The 16,463-nt window shown below is 40.1% G+C and overlaps 2 protein-coding genes across 3 annotated transcripts; both read right to left on the bottom strand.

Moving 5' to 3' along the window:
• Positions 1-679: 679 nt before the first annotated feature.
• LOC118404002 lies at positions 680-4,861 on the bottom strand. The gene is made up of 5 exons (XM_035802902.1): positions 4,789-4,861; positions 3,497-3,573; positions 2,819-3,076; positions 2,099-2,245; positions 680-1,531 (listed from the first exon to the last, which is right to left on the bottom strand). The coding sequence occupies exons 2-5, from the start codon at positions 3,513-3,515 to the stop codon at positions 1,227-1,229; spliced, it is 729 nt and encodes a 242-aa protein (XP_035658795.1). The 5' UTR covers positions 3,516-3,573; positions 4,789-4,861; the 3' UTR covers positions 680-1,226.
• A 1,472-nt stretch (positions 4,862-6,333) lies between these two features.
• On the bottom strand, positions 6,334-12,635 carry LOC118404077. Of its 2 annotated transcripts, none has more exons than XM_035803031.1 (4): positions 12,582-12,635; positions 7,780-8,462; positions 6,973-7,230; positions 6,334-6,835 (listed from the first exon to the last, which is right to left on the bottom strand). In XM_035803031.1, the coding sequence occupies exons 2-4, from the start codon at positions 8,393-8,395 to the stop codon at positions 6,795-6,797; spliced, it is 915 nt and encodes a 304-aa protein (XP_035658924.1). In that variant the 5' UTR covers positions 8,396-8,462; positions 12,582-12,635; the 3' UTR covers positions 6,334-6,794. The 2 variants fall into 2 exon arrangements, with proteins under 2 accessions (XP_035658924.1, XP_035658925.1); XM_035803032.1 differs by having other exon boundaries at positions 12,513-12,584.
• Positions 12,636-16,463: the final 3,828 nt, after the last annotated feature.

The raw sequence follows: 16,463 nt of genomic DNA, 5'->3' as shown, positions 1-16,463 counted from the left end.
TATCTCACTGGAATGCGACAATTTTGCGGTCTCGCTGGGTTGTAAATTGGATTTGTGTATCCATAACTTTATGTTGGGGATATCATATAAAACATACATGTATGTCTTCGTGGCATTACCACACGAAGGGGAGTCCCATTACGTAATGATCACGCCGTTGTTTGTCACCAAAAGAGGAACTAGTCATGCTTTGCTACACCCGCCATGTTCAGCAGCAACCGGGAAATTCTAGTTGTTTTTTGGCGACGCCTCAGGGGCAAGCCAAACGGTATATTGTCGCACTTTCGTAAATTGGCCATAAGCACACGATAGAATCAGTTAAGTCATTCTAGAACTTCCCATTCTTAGAAAAGGAATACAACATACTAAGAATTTAACCTATGGAAATATTTACAAAGGGACCAAAATAATTCTACAGCATGCCAAGTTGTGCGTGCATACCTATTGGCATAAACTTTAATCTATCGTTTCCGCAAACAGCCCGGCCGGGCCCCGGGTAGGAAATATGGCGTAGGCCTAAGAAACGTTAATCAGGTATACAAGCTGCTTGGCCGGAAAACCAGGAAGAATAGACAGGAATATCACAAGCATAATCTATTGGGTTCTGCATTTGTATCTTATAACCATATTCATATTAATGTGTATCAATTTCTATTTAATAGAAAAGAAACTCGAGGCATCAAAGTGAATTTTCCTTTATTCTACCTCTATTTACAGTATGTGTTCAACTACAAACAGTCCATTTGTAAAAAAATTACATTTTCTATTTATGAATCTTTTGGGTGATCCTTAAATCACCTGAGTATTAAAATGATTTTCTAGGGAGTCCTTTTCAAAATCAAAACGAATCAGGTATAAATGAGAATTACATAGCATGAAATATAATTATAATTATAAAATCAAAGAAAAACTCGAACCTCAAAGATAAAAGTTCCCATATGTCAACATGTAACAGGGCAGTATCTGACCTTTTTTTATCTTACTGATGAAAATTTCACAACGCAATTAACAATAGCATGAAGCAGATGCAAGTAATTAATATGAAGGGGTCTATAAGATTGCATACGTATGACATTAAGTATGGAGCATTAAGACTGAAGACTTTCAAATGGCATCCGCCATTTTTCATCAGCTGAGAATTGGGCGGTCACATGACCTAGAAGTCAAAGGTCACATACGTCACGTGACACAAGTATGTTACATGGGTGGCGGACTTGGGCGTTGTTTTAAGAATGGGAAGTGGAACCTGATGTGTTCTTTTGTAACTCTAATTGTTTCATTTCCAACATTTCTGTAACATCCTGGTGATCAGATTCCCTAACGGCCTCTTTCAAGGCGTCCAACGTTGCTTGGGCGCCATTGCTATAGAACCATGTGTGCAAGATTTGCTGACAACACATCCAGCAGTTATTACTGTTCTCTTGTTTTATAGCTTGGATCTGTGTAAATGGCAGTCCGAGGTTCGAAGCAAGTTGTGGCCACTGTACTCCCATGTTCTTCGCGATGATGTTGAAATATGGAGTCAACTCAACTAAAGAGAATATGAACGAAATAAAATGAGATACGAAGATTAGAACGTTAATAACATACGCCCAAAAGCAGTTACTCAAGCAACTGGATATGGTTTTGGAAACGGTCAGACACATCAGTGTCACTGACGAAAAAACAACGGATGTTGTTTGAAACGTCTGACCGTTGCCAAATATATTCATATCCAGTTGCTTGAGTAACTGCTTTTTGGTGAAACAAGATGAGGTATTGTACTATGTGCACGTGGTGTGATAGAACAAAATTAATGCTGAAAAAATTATCAAAACCACATTTTTCGGATGTGTGTTGGCATATGCCCGTCCACCATACCGCGTACAGGAATTATGGTTAATATGTCAAAGGTGAACTCGCCTGACATAAACAATTTTAGTCTCGACCATTGTCTCGGTTAGCACAAAGACATATTTTGTTTGTCCCTCAAGGACCTTCACCTTTGACATATTTCCCACAATGCGCACTCTGAATGGAGAACGACCTTATTGTGGACATTTGGATGATAATGGATTTCTCTGGTGGAAAAACATTTCCATTGAAAGGTAAGAATAACCTTCAGTATTATTGGATGGTCCCGCAGTCGCCGGCTGAGGTTGCCCCCGTGAACCCGACTGTGGTTGCACTTGAGATGCCCGCTGAGGTTGCCCACTTGAAGGTTGTACTGCATTCGGAGATTGTGTCACCTGCAGCGTAGCCAACTCTGTTGAGGATAAAGAAGAAAATTAGTATTTTCATACCCAAAAGCACAACGCACAATATCATAGATTCCTTACCATGTAACATGCAACTTGGACCTTGAGATTGACTCTTGAAATTTGAAACAAAATGAAAGCAGCAATTCTGGCAAAGCTCAACTGCAATACCCAACACAAGAAATTGGACTGACCGACTACAGTTTTTGTCAAGGGATGGACAATCCCCTCCTTGTGTGACGTCCCTTTCGTATATAGCACACGTGACCACATGAGCAATGGATCATAAGTTGCTCAAAGTCGATGGCGCCATCTTCATCAGAGCTTTACAACCATCCCTAAGCTGAGGACAGAGGGCGCCATAGACTTTCTGTAACTTATGATCCACTGCTCACAGACTCACGTGCGCTATCTACATACTGCGACGTCACAGAAGCAGTGGATTTTCCAATCGGCTTGACAAAGACGATCATTTTAGGGAAGAGCAATTTATCATTTCTTGTATTGGAAATTGCAGTTGAACTTCATCTAGAATGACCAACACAGATAAACTTTCAAGTTATGAAAGCAGTAGTTTTTACCAGGATATTTATCCTTTAGTCCTTTAAGAACGTCCTTTAGGCCGGCGTTAGACAGAGCCCCCATCAGTACCTCTGTAGTAGCGGCTTCACCATTTCTACTTAACCACTCTTGTAACAGGTCCATACAACAGGACCTGTCATCCCGGTTTCTGCCTGCAATGTTTCCAGTATCTGAATCGTCAAAGCCTAACCAGTAGGCGAGATCATACCATTTAGCGGCCACTGCCTGCTTAATGTGGAAAAAGTACTTCCGGGGCCCTGGGAGGAGAAAATATTAGTCGTCAGTTTAAGGCGTTGTCACATGATGAATGGTGAACGTTAACAATACAGGCGATGTCATATCAAATACTTGCGTATAAGACATGCATAAGGCCACAGTATGTAAATTTTATGTATGACTTCATTCTTGATTCTTGCGTCAAACGGAAAATATCATAATCTACAGAGTGGCCAAAAAGCGGACACGCAGGTGGTCACTTGTACAGATTGACTGCATTTAAGACTGCAGATCGATAAGATATCGCTAGAGGGCCTCATGTCGCCACCAGGTTCCTGTGCGCATGTGCATCTATTCCAAGTTAATTCTCATAGATGTGAACGCTTGCTGTACATGTAAAGGATCTCAAGCAAAACACAAGACCATGCTAGCATCTAGCGAATGTATATAAATGGAGTCACCTTGCCACTGAGCAGCCATGCTTCACATATTTCCGGATCTGGTCCAGGTTTCTTGGAGGATCCGACTTTTTATACACCTGTGTAACAGCAAGAGAGAAAACATTATAACATTTAAGATTATGACTTCAGATGACGATTTGCACACATAAGACTTCGTAGGTTGTAAATAGAATCATAGGAGACATGCTGCCCTGTGTGACACCAAGTTCGAACTGAAATGAAGAGTAGAGTAGAGTAGAGTAGACTAGAGTAGAGTAGAGTAGAGTAGAGTAGAGTAGAGTAGAGTAGAGTAGAGTAGAGTAGAGTAGAGTAGAGTAGAGTAGAGTAGAGTAGAGTAGAGTAGAGCACAGTAGATTTACTGAGTAGAGTACAGTAGGAGAAGAGTAGAGTAGAGTTGGGTACTGAGTAGAGTGGAGAGGAGAGGAGAGCACATCAGTAGATTACTGAGTAGAGTACTGTATGAGAAGAGTAGAGTAGAGTAGAGTTGGGTAGTGAGTAGAGTAGAGAGTAGAGTACACAGTGAGTAGAATACAGAAGTAGCTATAGATTAGAGCATTTAAAAATCACAAAACACCTACACGTTACATTGATGGATGATTGATATCATGATACAGTTCATAATACAGATACATGATACTGTTCAGAGACTACTTAAGTTACTGCAAACTAATTTGGCCATAGACCTTTTTTTTTCGTCAGAAACTTCGGAAAGTTGACCCAGACCCGGAAGCGCGATTGTTACTTCCGGGCTCAGGCCGACACTCCTGGCGGGCTAAACGCACACTGCAACATAATTTCTTACAACCGTATACAGTACAACGGTCAGACGGGTGCTATATAGTTGTCGTTTTGTCTGTCGCTTTGGTTCTAATCAAATAGAACCCAAATTAAACAGGGCCTACACAGTTGGCACGGCTGTGCACAGAATGCCTCGTAGTGACTTCCTCGTTTATATACCAACAACATGCACCATAACATTTAATAGTACGTTTCGGAACCTGTACAGTTCGGCCCCTAGCCAAGCCGATTCGGCACTTACCTCGGATTGGTTCAAGACGTTTCGACGTCAGGAGGACGTAACCCAAACCCTGACTCATCCTAGCCCTACCGTTACCCCAAACGATAACTTGAATCGTCCCGATCCAGGCTTGGGGTCGAAAAAATCCTGGTGTCGAAACATCATGATACTCGCTAGGGGTCAGTAAAACGTAAATTGTATGCCGGGACATAGAAACAAACATTTGTATACCTCACATTGACTCTTAAAACAGGCTGTGAAACATGAAGATCACCTGTGAGATGTTTTGAAACGCAGTTTTCCCGGCCCAGAGCACGAGAACGACGTGGTTTCGTCTGGAAAAGGTCAACAACGTAACCTGTTTCCCTTTTACCTTTGACCCCAAGCGTGTAGCAGTGACGTTACGTCGGAAGTACTGCGTGACACACCTGGCTAAACTTAGTTCACACAAGTTTTGAGTCTGTGCGAGCGGCATGAATAAGTATTGGGTTATAATTCAATCACTTTAATCAGAGAATCGAAAATGATGGTAAAGATCAGGATCAGTGTATAGACCGCCTGAGTTAAAATTTCTTCTATTGATATAAATCTGGTGCATTTTGGTGTTATCTCATTGCACTTGGGGCACCGGTACGGCACTGCGGGGTTCGAAACATTACCCAACCAACTTCAGAGAACGAATTTTCTTGCGTTTTGTGTATTTTGTTTTCTTCTAAGTCATACTTTACCATCATTTTCGATTCTCTGATTAAAGTGATTGACTTATAACCCAATACTTATTCATGCCGCTCGCACAGACACAATACTTTTAAGTATGACTTAGAATCATACTTTTAAGTATGACTTAGAAGACAACAAGATACACAAAACGCAATAAAAGACTGTTGTGTTATTTTTGCCGATTTTGAGATATTCGGTAATACGTAAAATTACGTATTACGTAAAATTACGTATTACCGAATATCTAAAAATCGGCGACAATAACACAACAGTGCCGCAGTGAACGAACCCCGCAGTGCTGTACCGGTGCCCAAAGTGCAATGCTACCTTGTAAAGTTTACTGAAGGCCCCCTCTCACTTGACGTGCGGCACGCTTGCGGCATTGCTGCGTTCATTCACTGCGGTACTGTTTTGTTATTTTCTCCGATTTGTTATAATTCAGATATTGCGCAATACGTAAAACTGTGACATAGAAGACCACAAAATACACAACAAGTAAGAAAATTCGTTCTTTATCTCTGAAATTCGTTGAGCATCTTCCGAACGCAGCAATGCCGCAAGCGTGCAGCACGTCAAGTGAGAGGGGGCCTTGAGGAAAATTAAAACTTTAATCCAGCTGGTTATGAAATCGATGCCTTATATTAACAAATGTTTTAGTTTTAAACTCTGATATTAGTATCAGTGTTCCATAAAACCCGAATAATGACGAAAAGTTCTTTTTTTCTGAGCTTGAATTTATTCTGTATCGGCCTTGATATGATTTATAACGGCTATATATAATCTATGAGGTCATTACACTCAATTGATGATATACAATATCAATGCTGTGTATTGTGCTTGTTGTAAACACTGAGTATTCATGAAATATATTATCTAACAAAGACAACTAATAAACACCACAATTGTCCTAAGTACATATATCAACATGTCATTCGAGTATAAAGATATCTTGAATTATTATTAATATACGTTGAACTGATTTTGCAGTTATCATCTTCATTATCATAATGTCAGGGTTGTAATATACATTACCTAAAATATATATAACATCTCCTATGTGTGTATAATGATTTTCTATTGGTGACAGACAACATGAGCGTACAAGTACGCTTGAAGTATTTATTGTTTACAGGCCAAGAAATAATATTCAGTACACTTGTTTCACACACAACACGTAGATGTATTACACACATTTCCACACAACAAATGTAATTGTTTTATATATTTGTTATCAATTCAAGCTAATGAAAGATGAATCACACAATAGTTTTACATATGATAGATACAACAATTCAAAACTAAAAGCCATAATTTTTGTCATCTGCAACATATGTGCACGTGTTTTCTAAGAAACAGGCACCGAGAATACGCTTTACAAATAAAGTAGCCAACTTGCAAATGTAACGGTTGCAATCATTTTCTCCAATATTTGCTATGCATTCGAAAAAAATGTCCCCAGGCTCCACGTATATGAATATCATATTTCTACGTAGTCATGCCAACCCCAAAGTTGAATGTTCCTACGGTACTGCAAATGTTGACCCTGGCCTCTTGCGTAGATCAGTCGGAGTCTGAGTCGGAGACGTCGATGTCCTTTAATTCTGTTCAATGTTGAAGACAGAATATCTAAGTGTTAGTGTCTACACCAGAGACACTAGTACTACCTACAAAAGCACACGTGGTCATAGCTATTTACAAAGCAAATCAGAGTCTTGGACTGAGAAAAGAAAGAAATTACCTGGGAATTTAGACTTTAAATCATCCACAGCGTCAAAAGGTCCAGCTTTAGCCAGAGCCTTCATTAGGACCTGCATGGTGGCTGCATCTCCCTTACGATTGCGCCATCGAAGCAACATGTCAAAACACTTCGACCGGATGTCGGAATGTTTGTCCCATATGTATTCGATTTCATATGCAGTCAGACCCAACAGTCTGGCGAGTTCCTTCCCTCCAAAGCTGATTTTCGCACTGATGAACATGGCGTACTCCACGAAGTCTGTAATGAAATATGTATATTAGTCTGGTCAATACGGTCATTCACGTAGGTAAATTTCGGATGGGTTGATCATTACCCAACAATCGTGTTCCCATGTTTGTGCTACTATTGACTGCTACCTTAAATCTAGTATGACAACATTGTGCCTTCAGTTTAGAAAATGAAAAAAGATGCGTTGCAAAAGAATGAAGTGTAGTAGCTTTTAAAAGTGTCAATATTACGTATCCACGAGCGAAATGCAATGTTTCAACACAAGTCCAATGACATAATTTTCGTTATCAGTCTGATAGTACACAATGCATGTGCGAGGTATTTGGATATACCATACTGGTGAAACAAATGGAGTCTTCTGCTTTCACTGCGCTGATATCGGTTTGTTGTTAAATCACATTATGATAGCACAGCTTCACTGGTGATGACGCTTTTGAAAAGCATTTAAGTTAAGCGCTAGCAATGCATGTTATATTCTTGTTCGAATTGATGATAGAAAATAATGCAAATTGCTTTGATTTTTCCAATGCATTAAAATAAGGCGTTGCTTGCGTTTACCATGTTCATCCTTTCGGGCCTTTCCACCCTCTCCCGCTGGAGTACGACGTGAACGATCACGGTAAGAAATCCCGGTGCTAACTCCCAACTCTAGGTCATCATCAAGTTTGGTTCCTGGCACATTTGTTTCGTCTTCTTTGGTAGACCCGGTAGCTTCTGTTTGTTTTGCAACATCTTGTCCTTTCTCTTTTGCCTTTCCAGAAAACTTAAGTCTATCGTTTCTTTCGTCTTCTTTGATAGACACGGTAGCTTCTGTTTGTTTTTCAAGGTCTTGTCCTTTTTCTTTTTCTTTTTCTTTTCCAGAAAACTTAAGTCTATCGTTTGCGTAATCGTACAAAAAGTACAAAGCTACTAAAATCCCAGCAATGCTGATGATACACAAAACTGCCAAAAATGCATCTTGAGGGTTCTGCAGACACACAAAAAAGCCACAATATAAGATAACTAAAACAAATCCAATCTGCTTTCTTGTTAAGTTTGCTGGTAGAAGAACTCCAAACTGATTTTTAGACCGATTTATGCCGAAGATTTGTATGCTGTCTGTTTTGGTATCACAACGGACTGTTGCTGTTTCCGGCTTGCTGTCCTCCTTCGCTCGCGGAGTATGATTGGACATCTTCTGCCTTTGTGCTTGTCTTCAGGTACGTGGACGCGAACATCAATATTACAAGCCACTCGGGTACCTGTGTGGCAAAAGTGGAAAGAATACACAAATATTTACATGAAAACAATAAGCTTAGTGCGAAATCATCTTTTTAGTGTCGTAACGCATTTTTTATGTCCCACTGACTGTGTATTTACGAATAAACGTGTGCTGTTTCCGTAACCCCTGTCAGGGGTTCATTTATCATCGGCCTCAGAAGGGGAACAAGGGTTATTTGGTAACCTTGACCTCCACAGGTGTTACCAAGAAACTGGTTTGTTACCGTTATTCTGCACTGTATCGACGGCATTAGGAGCAGAATATAGACCCCATAAATCGTCCAGCGCTTCGAGACACTAAATAATAGGTTTCTCATAATTATGACAAGTAGTTTCTCTTTAAACAGTGAGTAGTAGATCAGCACAGTAGCTAGTTTCGCTGGACAGGGCTTAACGTTATAATTAAATCTTGATATACGTACAATTGGCTATCTTTATTTAACCACTAGTTGTGGCTTATGATCATGCCCTTCCTCTCTCTACCAGAAAGCAAATGTTTCCAACTTCATGTCTTGTATGTCTATTATTAAAAAAACAACTGTAAAGCTAGCTGGAAACCTTGTGAACCCACTGAAGGAACAAACCTACGTGTAAGTTCACGTCATTATACAATCTGAAGGACTCAAAAGGCCCCAAAGTCAATTACTTGATCACGATTTTGCACAATATAAACACTTTGCTGATAGTGAAGCACACTATCAAGCGTAGTTGATGTTCATAAATAAATGTATTAGTTTTGCATCTTATTTCTGTGTATGGCTGAGAACTTATTGGTTATAACTCGTACCGTCTTCTGACGTTTTAAAGCTCCAACCATTTCGTCTCAACCACCTTGGCGTTAACGGGTTTTTTGCCGGGGCGCCGAAGGCGCCCGGCTTTGTGCCCGGTTTAATGGTTCGTCCTTGGATGGGTCTGCTATGGTCGCAAAATGTACCGTGCGTTTTTACGACAATTCTCAGCCCTTCTCAGCCCTTCAAATAAACGCAATGTACCGTGCGTTTTTACGACAATTCTCAGCCCTTCTTAGCCCTTCAAATAAACGTTGTAAGAATACTGTTTATCCATGACCTCTACTCGTACAGAAAACATTGCAGCGCTCATTAGCAAAGTCTAGGAAAGGAAAATGTTTCTTGATTTGCAGTAAAACACTGGTCATGTAACATTTGAGGAGTTGTCGTTAAATCGCACGGTTCATTTTGCGATAGCGTTGACGGGTCCGGGTATTTAGCGGAATAACCCGGAATAACCCGGAATAACCCGGAATAACCTTAATAAAGGATGAAAGCTACCGAAATACAGTGTGCTTTGATAAGTTAAGATCGCAGAATGCAATATTTTGGCATAAAATAATGTATATATGGCCATGGGAACAAGAAATATTACGGTTATTCCGGGTTATTCCGGGTCATTTCGGGTTATTCCGGTAAATACCCTCACGGGCGTTGACGGTGCGGAGGAGGTGAGATTTTTATCGTACAGAAATTGGTACAGTTTGTAAAGTTATCTTTCTGGAATTCGGATGTATTAAAATATAACATTACATTCTAAGGCGTAGTGTCATGTGAGTAAAATGAGCACGACATTTGACGAAAGATTTTGTGGAGGGTATACAGTCAAGTTTATTGTGCAACGATTGGAACAGTTTACGTGCGGGTGGGAGGGGGGCGTGCGTCTATATATGCAGCTGCAGGAGGTCCTGCAGGACATTTTCGATCGTAAGAGTAACGTACAATTTGAAAAGATAGTGATCATGAATTCGGACACATTGAAACATATTTCCAAGGAACGGTATATAGTTTTTTTAGTAAAACCAGTGTGTGGGGATTGACGAGAATTTAGATAGTTTAATGGTGCACTGTGCTTGAGCCGATGCGAGGCATTATGCAGGGCATTTTTGATTGTAAAAATATCGTACAAGTTGAAAAGATGGATCGGATTCTAATACATTAAAACATACATTTCCAAAGAATAGTAGAAAACAACGGATTGTAGCTAACTGTTAAACAATCAGCAAAGCAGTTGGCAAGATGTCACACCTGAACTTTTGTAGATTTTTGCTTTTTGTTGGTACTAGTAAGATGTTATGTGATCAAGACAATATTTTCTTTCTGTTTCAGTGACGCCTTAGACTGTTCTCTGCTATATATACAAGTGACACAGTAATATACAGAAACTTACAGCTAGCAAAAGTCTGTACTCAATAAGATTTTACACAGTACACATTTATACTTCTTCTGCTGAAATCTACGCATTACATTTTGCATCCAACCAAAGAGGTTTGAAAGAGAGTCCTTGATCCAACCAAATTAGACCTTGAGACCTATTAACAGATCATTGATCACTGTGCATTTTGCACATACCAGACTCAATCGTGCCACTGAGCACTGCATTTTGCACACACCAGACCAATTGTGCCACTGAGCACTGTGCATTTTGCACACACCAGACCTATCGTGCCATTGAGCACTGTGCATTTTGCACACACCAGACCTATCGTGCCATTGAGCACTGTGCATTTTGCACACACCAGACCAATCGTGCCATTGAGCACTGTGCATTTTGCACACACCAGACCAATCGTGCCATTGAGCACTGTGCATTTTGCACACACCAGACTCAATCGTGCCACTGAGCACTGTGCATTGTGCAAATAAAGTCAAGCAAAGAACACATATATTGTGAACAATGTGTGAATCTATTTTATCGGGAAAATACCACCAAGGTGACATCATTTTCAGTGGAGATAATAGAGGCAAACAATGCACTGCAAATGCTTTAATGGCAGTTGTTAACCACAGTACTTGCAGACAAGCAATTACCTGGACAAGTACAGACCTTGATGGTGTACTTTTTCAAGGAGATGCACTATACACCTACATAAAACCATCACTAAGATCTGGTGTGGAGTTCCTCTCCGTTGATGATATTCCAGACTATTTGCAACTTTACAACAATACTGTACGTGTATCAATAAAAGAGTCTTACACTGGAGACATATTTGCCACAGAAGCAGTCTATCCTTATTACACCTTAAAGAAAGCCCTAGAAGCAGCATTTGCTGAATCCAACACTTGTCTTTTCATAACAGCACATGGAATAACTGGTTCAACAGTAGCATTGTTGCACGCTGATAACAAGTATTTTGTTTATGACTCACATGCCAGAAGTCCCATAACAGCATTGCCAGATAGCCATGGCACTTCTACTTTAAGCATGCACAGTTCAAACAGCAATCTAGTTTCATTCTTGCAACAACTTAACTGGAACACAACATGCAATTTTGAGGTTGTCCCAGTACAAGCAGAAAATGTTTTCTTATCAGTTGAACCTACTGGTATACACATTATGAACGACAATGCACATCCGGGACCTCTTCCCGCCTTTGGCTGTGGTCTCGCACCGGAGTTTCTTTTACGATTTTTATATCCGGCACACAGCGCACACAAGGGATACAATTCCGCCCACAAAAGTACGCCGGAAAATCCAATTATACCAGTGAACAAAGGTTTCCAGCCAACTTCCCATAGATTTTAGATATAAACTTCTAGTTTAATAATGATGCACATTTTACTGGAACACAACATGAAATTTTGAGGTAGTCCTTCCAAATGCGCCCCGGCCAGCTTTTTTTAAAAGCTTTCTTGTTTCCATTACGTCACCCCTATAGTATGATATGTCACTCAAACGGGAACAAAGCATCTGTCAATGGGCCTAGTATAACGTTACTTGTGTGCTAAACGTGCCAGCCATCGTTCACCGGGTACCGAGGAAACGTTTTGTAATACCGTTGCTCTACCCTTTTTATAATTCTCATTAACCAACAGGAGCAAAAAAAGTTGTTTACCTACTTTAAATGGATCAAGCAATATACAAGGAAATAACCCCCGTGGCTACATAACGAGGCGTTTTCAATTTCAGGAAAGAACAAAAGCATCCTTAAACCTCACGGAATATCTGATAATTTTGCAGTGTTCAGTTCAACCATAAGTATATGGTAAGTAGTTCTACCTACAGAAAACCGATTTACGTACTTGCTTTCCCCAACAGACAAAATTTATCCGAATCCGTGTGGTATGAAAGTGACAAAAGTGGAAATTTACCTGGAGGCACGTGAGAGACCAATTTTCCGAGTCACTGCCCAACATGGAGGACCCCAATGGTGCCAAAGGAGTTTGCTTGATGACTTCATAATTTGACTGATCTGATTGCTGTTTGAAACATGTAACGTTACAGTTGTGGCGCTTATAGATTTCACCGTTCTTGTATGTTTGTTATGAGGAATCCAGCTTATTTTCAGCAATATTAACTCTCTCCAAGTTCACTGCTATGACCACATTTAATACCTATGGGGTCTTTGCTCACCAGTAAGACAGTGTTTACCGTGTAACCCGGCGATAGCGCTGAGGGGGTCTGTGAACTTTGAACCTGCTGCACAGGTAAACATTACGGTACGTACGTCTGAATGTGGTGCAGCAAACCACGGACTGTTTTTATTGTTTGCACTGCATACCCGGTAAACCACCCTATTGCGTAACACAACGGGTTTAAACTGAATTGTGCAAGCGGACAGATTTAAATGATGCACTCACACCGGTAAGGCTCCTACTCTTTTCGGCAAGTCTGGTGTTTTTTTACGTGCCTGGGGTGTAACTCTCATATACGGGACCTATATTTAACGTCCTATCCTAGGGGCAGTCCTTGTAGGAATCTAGGTACCCATTTTCACCCGAGTGAAGTGAGGATATAGACTCAACCAGAAAACCTACAGGTGGGAGAAAGACAGGAAAGATCTAACAACTAAGAAAATCCAACTATTCTACAAAAAGGATTCTAATTATTAAGATTGGTGGAGTTCACTTACTAGCGACCATTCGTATTTTAAGGTATAAGCGACAAGTAAGTCTTCGTTTATACCTTATGTTGCTATATGCCAGCAAGGATGGCTGCAAGTGGTTCTTAACAACACGTAGAGACACATGTACACTCCTGACAATATCAGTAGAAAGACAACAAGTTGATACCAGCCATTGATATGTTGAAATAGTAACCCTTTTATTATATTTACAATTACGGCCATTGATCTAATTAATGCTTACCAACTGATATTAGATAGGAGGAAAAAAAAATTTAAAAAAAGCCATAAAACAGTCTAGTTCTATCCAGCAGTTCTAACGTTACATAGATTCCAGCTTTGTTGCAACATCCTGGTTGTCAGTTTCTTTTACAGCTGTTATCAAATCTTCCTTTTTTGCATGTCTGCCATCATGATACTTATATTTCCAGAGGTGCAATATATGCTGACAACACATCCAGCAGCTATGTGGGTACATGAGACGCACACCCTGAATCTGTGCGAATGGGACTCCAAGGCTCAAGGCCAGTTGTTGCCAGTCTACGGGCATCTCCTTGCCGATGACTTTGAAATACTGCGTCATCTCTAATAAAAGGGAATGAAATTAGCGTTATGGTGTATCATAAGCGTCGGTGAAGATTCAGGTAATAAGTTATGCATGATTTTTTGAAGCAATTGGATGGCTTTTGGAAACGGTATGGCATTTTTCACTAGCAGGCAGCATCCACTAGCTTTCGCCAGTGACTAATGAACACAAGGACGAAAGTTGGCGATACTGTCTGAAACGTCTGACCGTTTCCAAAATATATCCAGATGCTCGAGTACATATAACTGTTATCGATCTTGAATGGATACGAATGTTTAATTCAGATTTTTGAATACAGACTGAAGCAAAGAAAAACTAGCTAGAAAGACTAACAGTTCAGTACAGTGTGAAAGCCATAATATCGTTACTGTGAAATGTGAATTCTAAAATGCAATTCCAGTCCTTGAAGTTTTGGAAAAAAACATACAAAAAAAAAAAGTACACCGTCTGTGTCTTGATGTTAACCGTCTATTTTCGGGAAAACGGGATAGTTTGGTAAGCTTGGCAAGTTTTCAATTGTTAAGTCGTATGAACAGAAAGAAATTCAAATCAAGCAAGGCAATTATAATATCAAAATGTACAAAAATGCAGGGTGGCTTACCGTCTTGGTTAGCATGCATTTCATCCACTCTTGCTACGTCACGTCGGTGACGAACGACTACTTCTTGGGTCCTAGTATCATGCCTTGGGGTCATGACAGGCACGACAGCGCTGGTCTCGGGAGGGAATTCAACTATAGGGGGTATAGAGTAATTCTGTCGCCATCGTCGAAGTTCTGGCGATAGCTCAATTCTTGACCATGGACTTGGTGGTCTAAATTGGACTATCTTATCATCATCGGATGACTCAGATTCTTCCTCGTCGCTAAATATTACTGGAGCTTTACTGGCTATATCAGTCGTCGAACGTGCAACTTCTGCATCACACGTTCTAGGCTGCTCACGTGTGTCTTCTCCGCGAGACAAGTTCTCAATCTCTTCGGCGTGAGGCTCTGGGACTTCCGTATGGATTCGACGGGATTTAAGGTCTCCTTTCTGTTTGGTTGGGGACTGTTTACTGCTGTTCTGGGCCGGCATATTGGGTTTCTTGTTCAAGTAAACGTATACAAGAACACCGATAATGATGAGAAGTACTATCAGAACGTCGTAGATGTTGGTAGAACGCGTAAGTATACCTCCGTTAAAGTTCAGATTGATGTTGAAATTGTATGTTTTTATGTCACCATTATCTTGGAGCATGCTTGCCTTCTTGCTATTTTTGGCTTGATTGTTGGCGGGAAAAACGTCCCAATCCCACAGACAACGTGTGCGTCAATGTGGCTGCAGTGAAAGAATATAGCATTGGTATTATATATATATATATATATATATATATATATATATATATATATATATATATATATATATATATATATATATATATATATATATATATATATATATATATATATATTTATATATAGGCAAACTGACTTCACACGACGATTTTATACATATTTCGCATACTTACAAAGTACACAAACATATTTTTGGTCTTGGCACTCACCGATGTAGTATCCACCCCTTAATTCCGTAATGGCCTTCAAGTAAGCGTAAGTTAGGGTTTTTCCATTACGTAATCTAGGTGCTTTCTACACGTCAAGGGTTTTCCCCTTATGTTAGGTAATGGGAATTTCCCTTTTACGGAGCCAGTCAAAACCGAGGTGGGGTGGGGGGTTATCGAACCTTCACATCAAAAATACACATTGATTACGAACGAAAAACCACAGCATATGCTTACTTGTTATGTCATAAAGTAGTTTTAAATTTTTCCAATTGCGTAACGCAATACCATGGTCCTCTAACATCAACTACGCCATTGTCACTGTGCGATGTTTACGTTGCAGTTGGTGTGCGTTTAGAATTATCAAAATCAAGCATTAAAAAGCAATAAACATGATAATAATAATGTTGAACAATATAATACCACACACACACACACACACACACACACACACACACACACACTCGTATACGACATTAACAAAGTATACAGTTTGGCACAGAAGTCAATAAAACAGCAGAGGTACATATGCGGAAGTAAAATTTCAAGACACAAGACACTACATGCTAAGGCAGTGCGTCGCGGACAGTACAATTTGCAGAACCCACCTATGAGCTTCTGGTATTCCGCAGGGAAACCGACTCGAAACCATGACCTAAACCACAAGGTCAGCTAAAGAGACCACAATGTTTGCTTGATGTTTGCGGAGTGAGAGTAATTGAAAATAGTGTACCTGATGATTTGTTTGTGGAAATTGGTTACTTCTGTTTCTTTGAGTGCGCTCTTGTGTCGAGGATTATGCTATCAAACAATATTTCAGCGGAAGTTGCTTGTTCTACGGGCATGTAGCACATACTAATACATAGCTATGGGGTCTTTTCTCAGGTATCACATTAACGTACAATCAATGGGTGACGTCACAAAAAGAATTTGAACCTGTTTGTCGCATATATGAAATGGCAAATGGTCTTTGAAAAGTAGTACTTTGGGATCATTGTTATG

The sequence above is a fragment of the Branchiostoma floridae genome, chromosome 17, assembly GCF_000003815.2.
Source record: "Branchiostoma floridae strain S238N-H82 chromosome 17, Bfl_VNyyK, whole genome shotgun sequence".
In the NCBI taxonomy this organism is placed as follows: Eukaryota; Metazoa; Chordata; class Leptocardii; order Amphioxiformes; family Branchiostomatidae; genus Branchiostoma; species Branchiostoma floridae.
The sequence above is the reverse complement of the archived record's forward strand: the minus strand, read 5'-3'. Positions and strand labels throughout refer to the sequence as shown.

What these genes read in the sequence shown, in the direction of transcription:
- LOC118404077 (XM_035803031.1), bottom strand. Translation starts at nt 8,395, where the DNA reads ATGTCCAATCATACTCCGCGAGCGAAGGAGGACAGCAAGCCGGAAACA. An exon ending in GGCCCGAAAGGATGAACATG is followed by an intron (nt 7,231 to 7,779) that starts GTAAACGCAAGC and finishes ATTTCATTACAG; the next exon opens with ACTTCGTGGAGTACGCCATG. An exon ending in TTTAAAGTCTAAATTCCCAG is followed by an intron (nt 6,836 to 6,972) that starts GTAATTTCTTTC and finishes AACATTGAACAG; the next exon opens with AATTAAAGGACATCGACGTC.
- LOC118404002 (XM_035802902.1), bottom strand. An exon ending in ACTAAAGGATAAATATCCTG is followed by an intron (nt 2,246 to 2,818) that starts GTAAAAACTACT and finishes TATCCTCAACAG; the next exon opens with AGTTGGCTACGCTGCAGGTG. An exon ending in ACCATCCAATAATACTGAAG is followed by an intron (nt 1,532 to 2,098) that starts GTTATTCTTACC and finishes TATTCTCTTTAG; the next exon opens with TTGAGTTGACTCCATATTTC.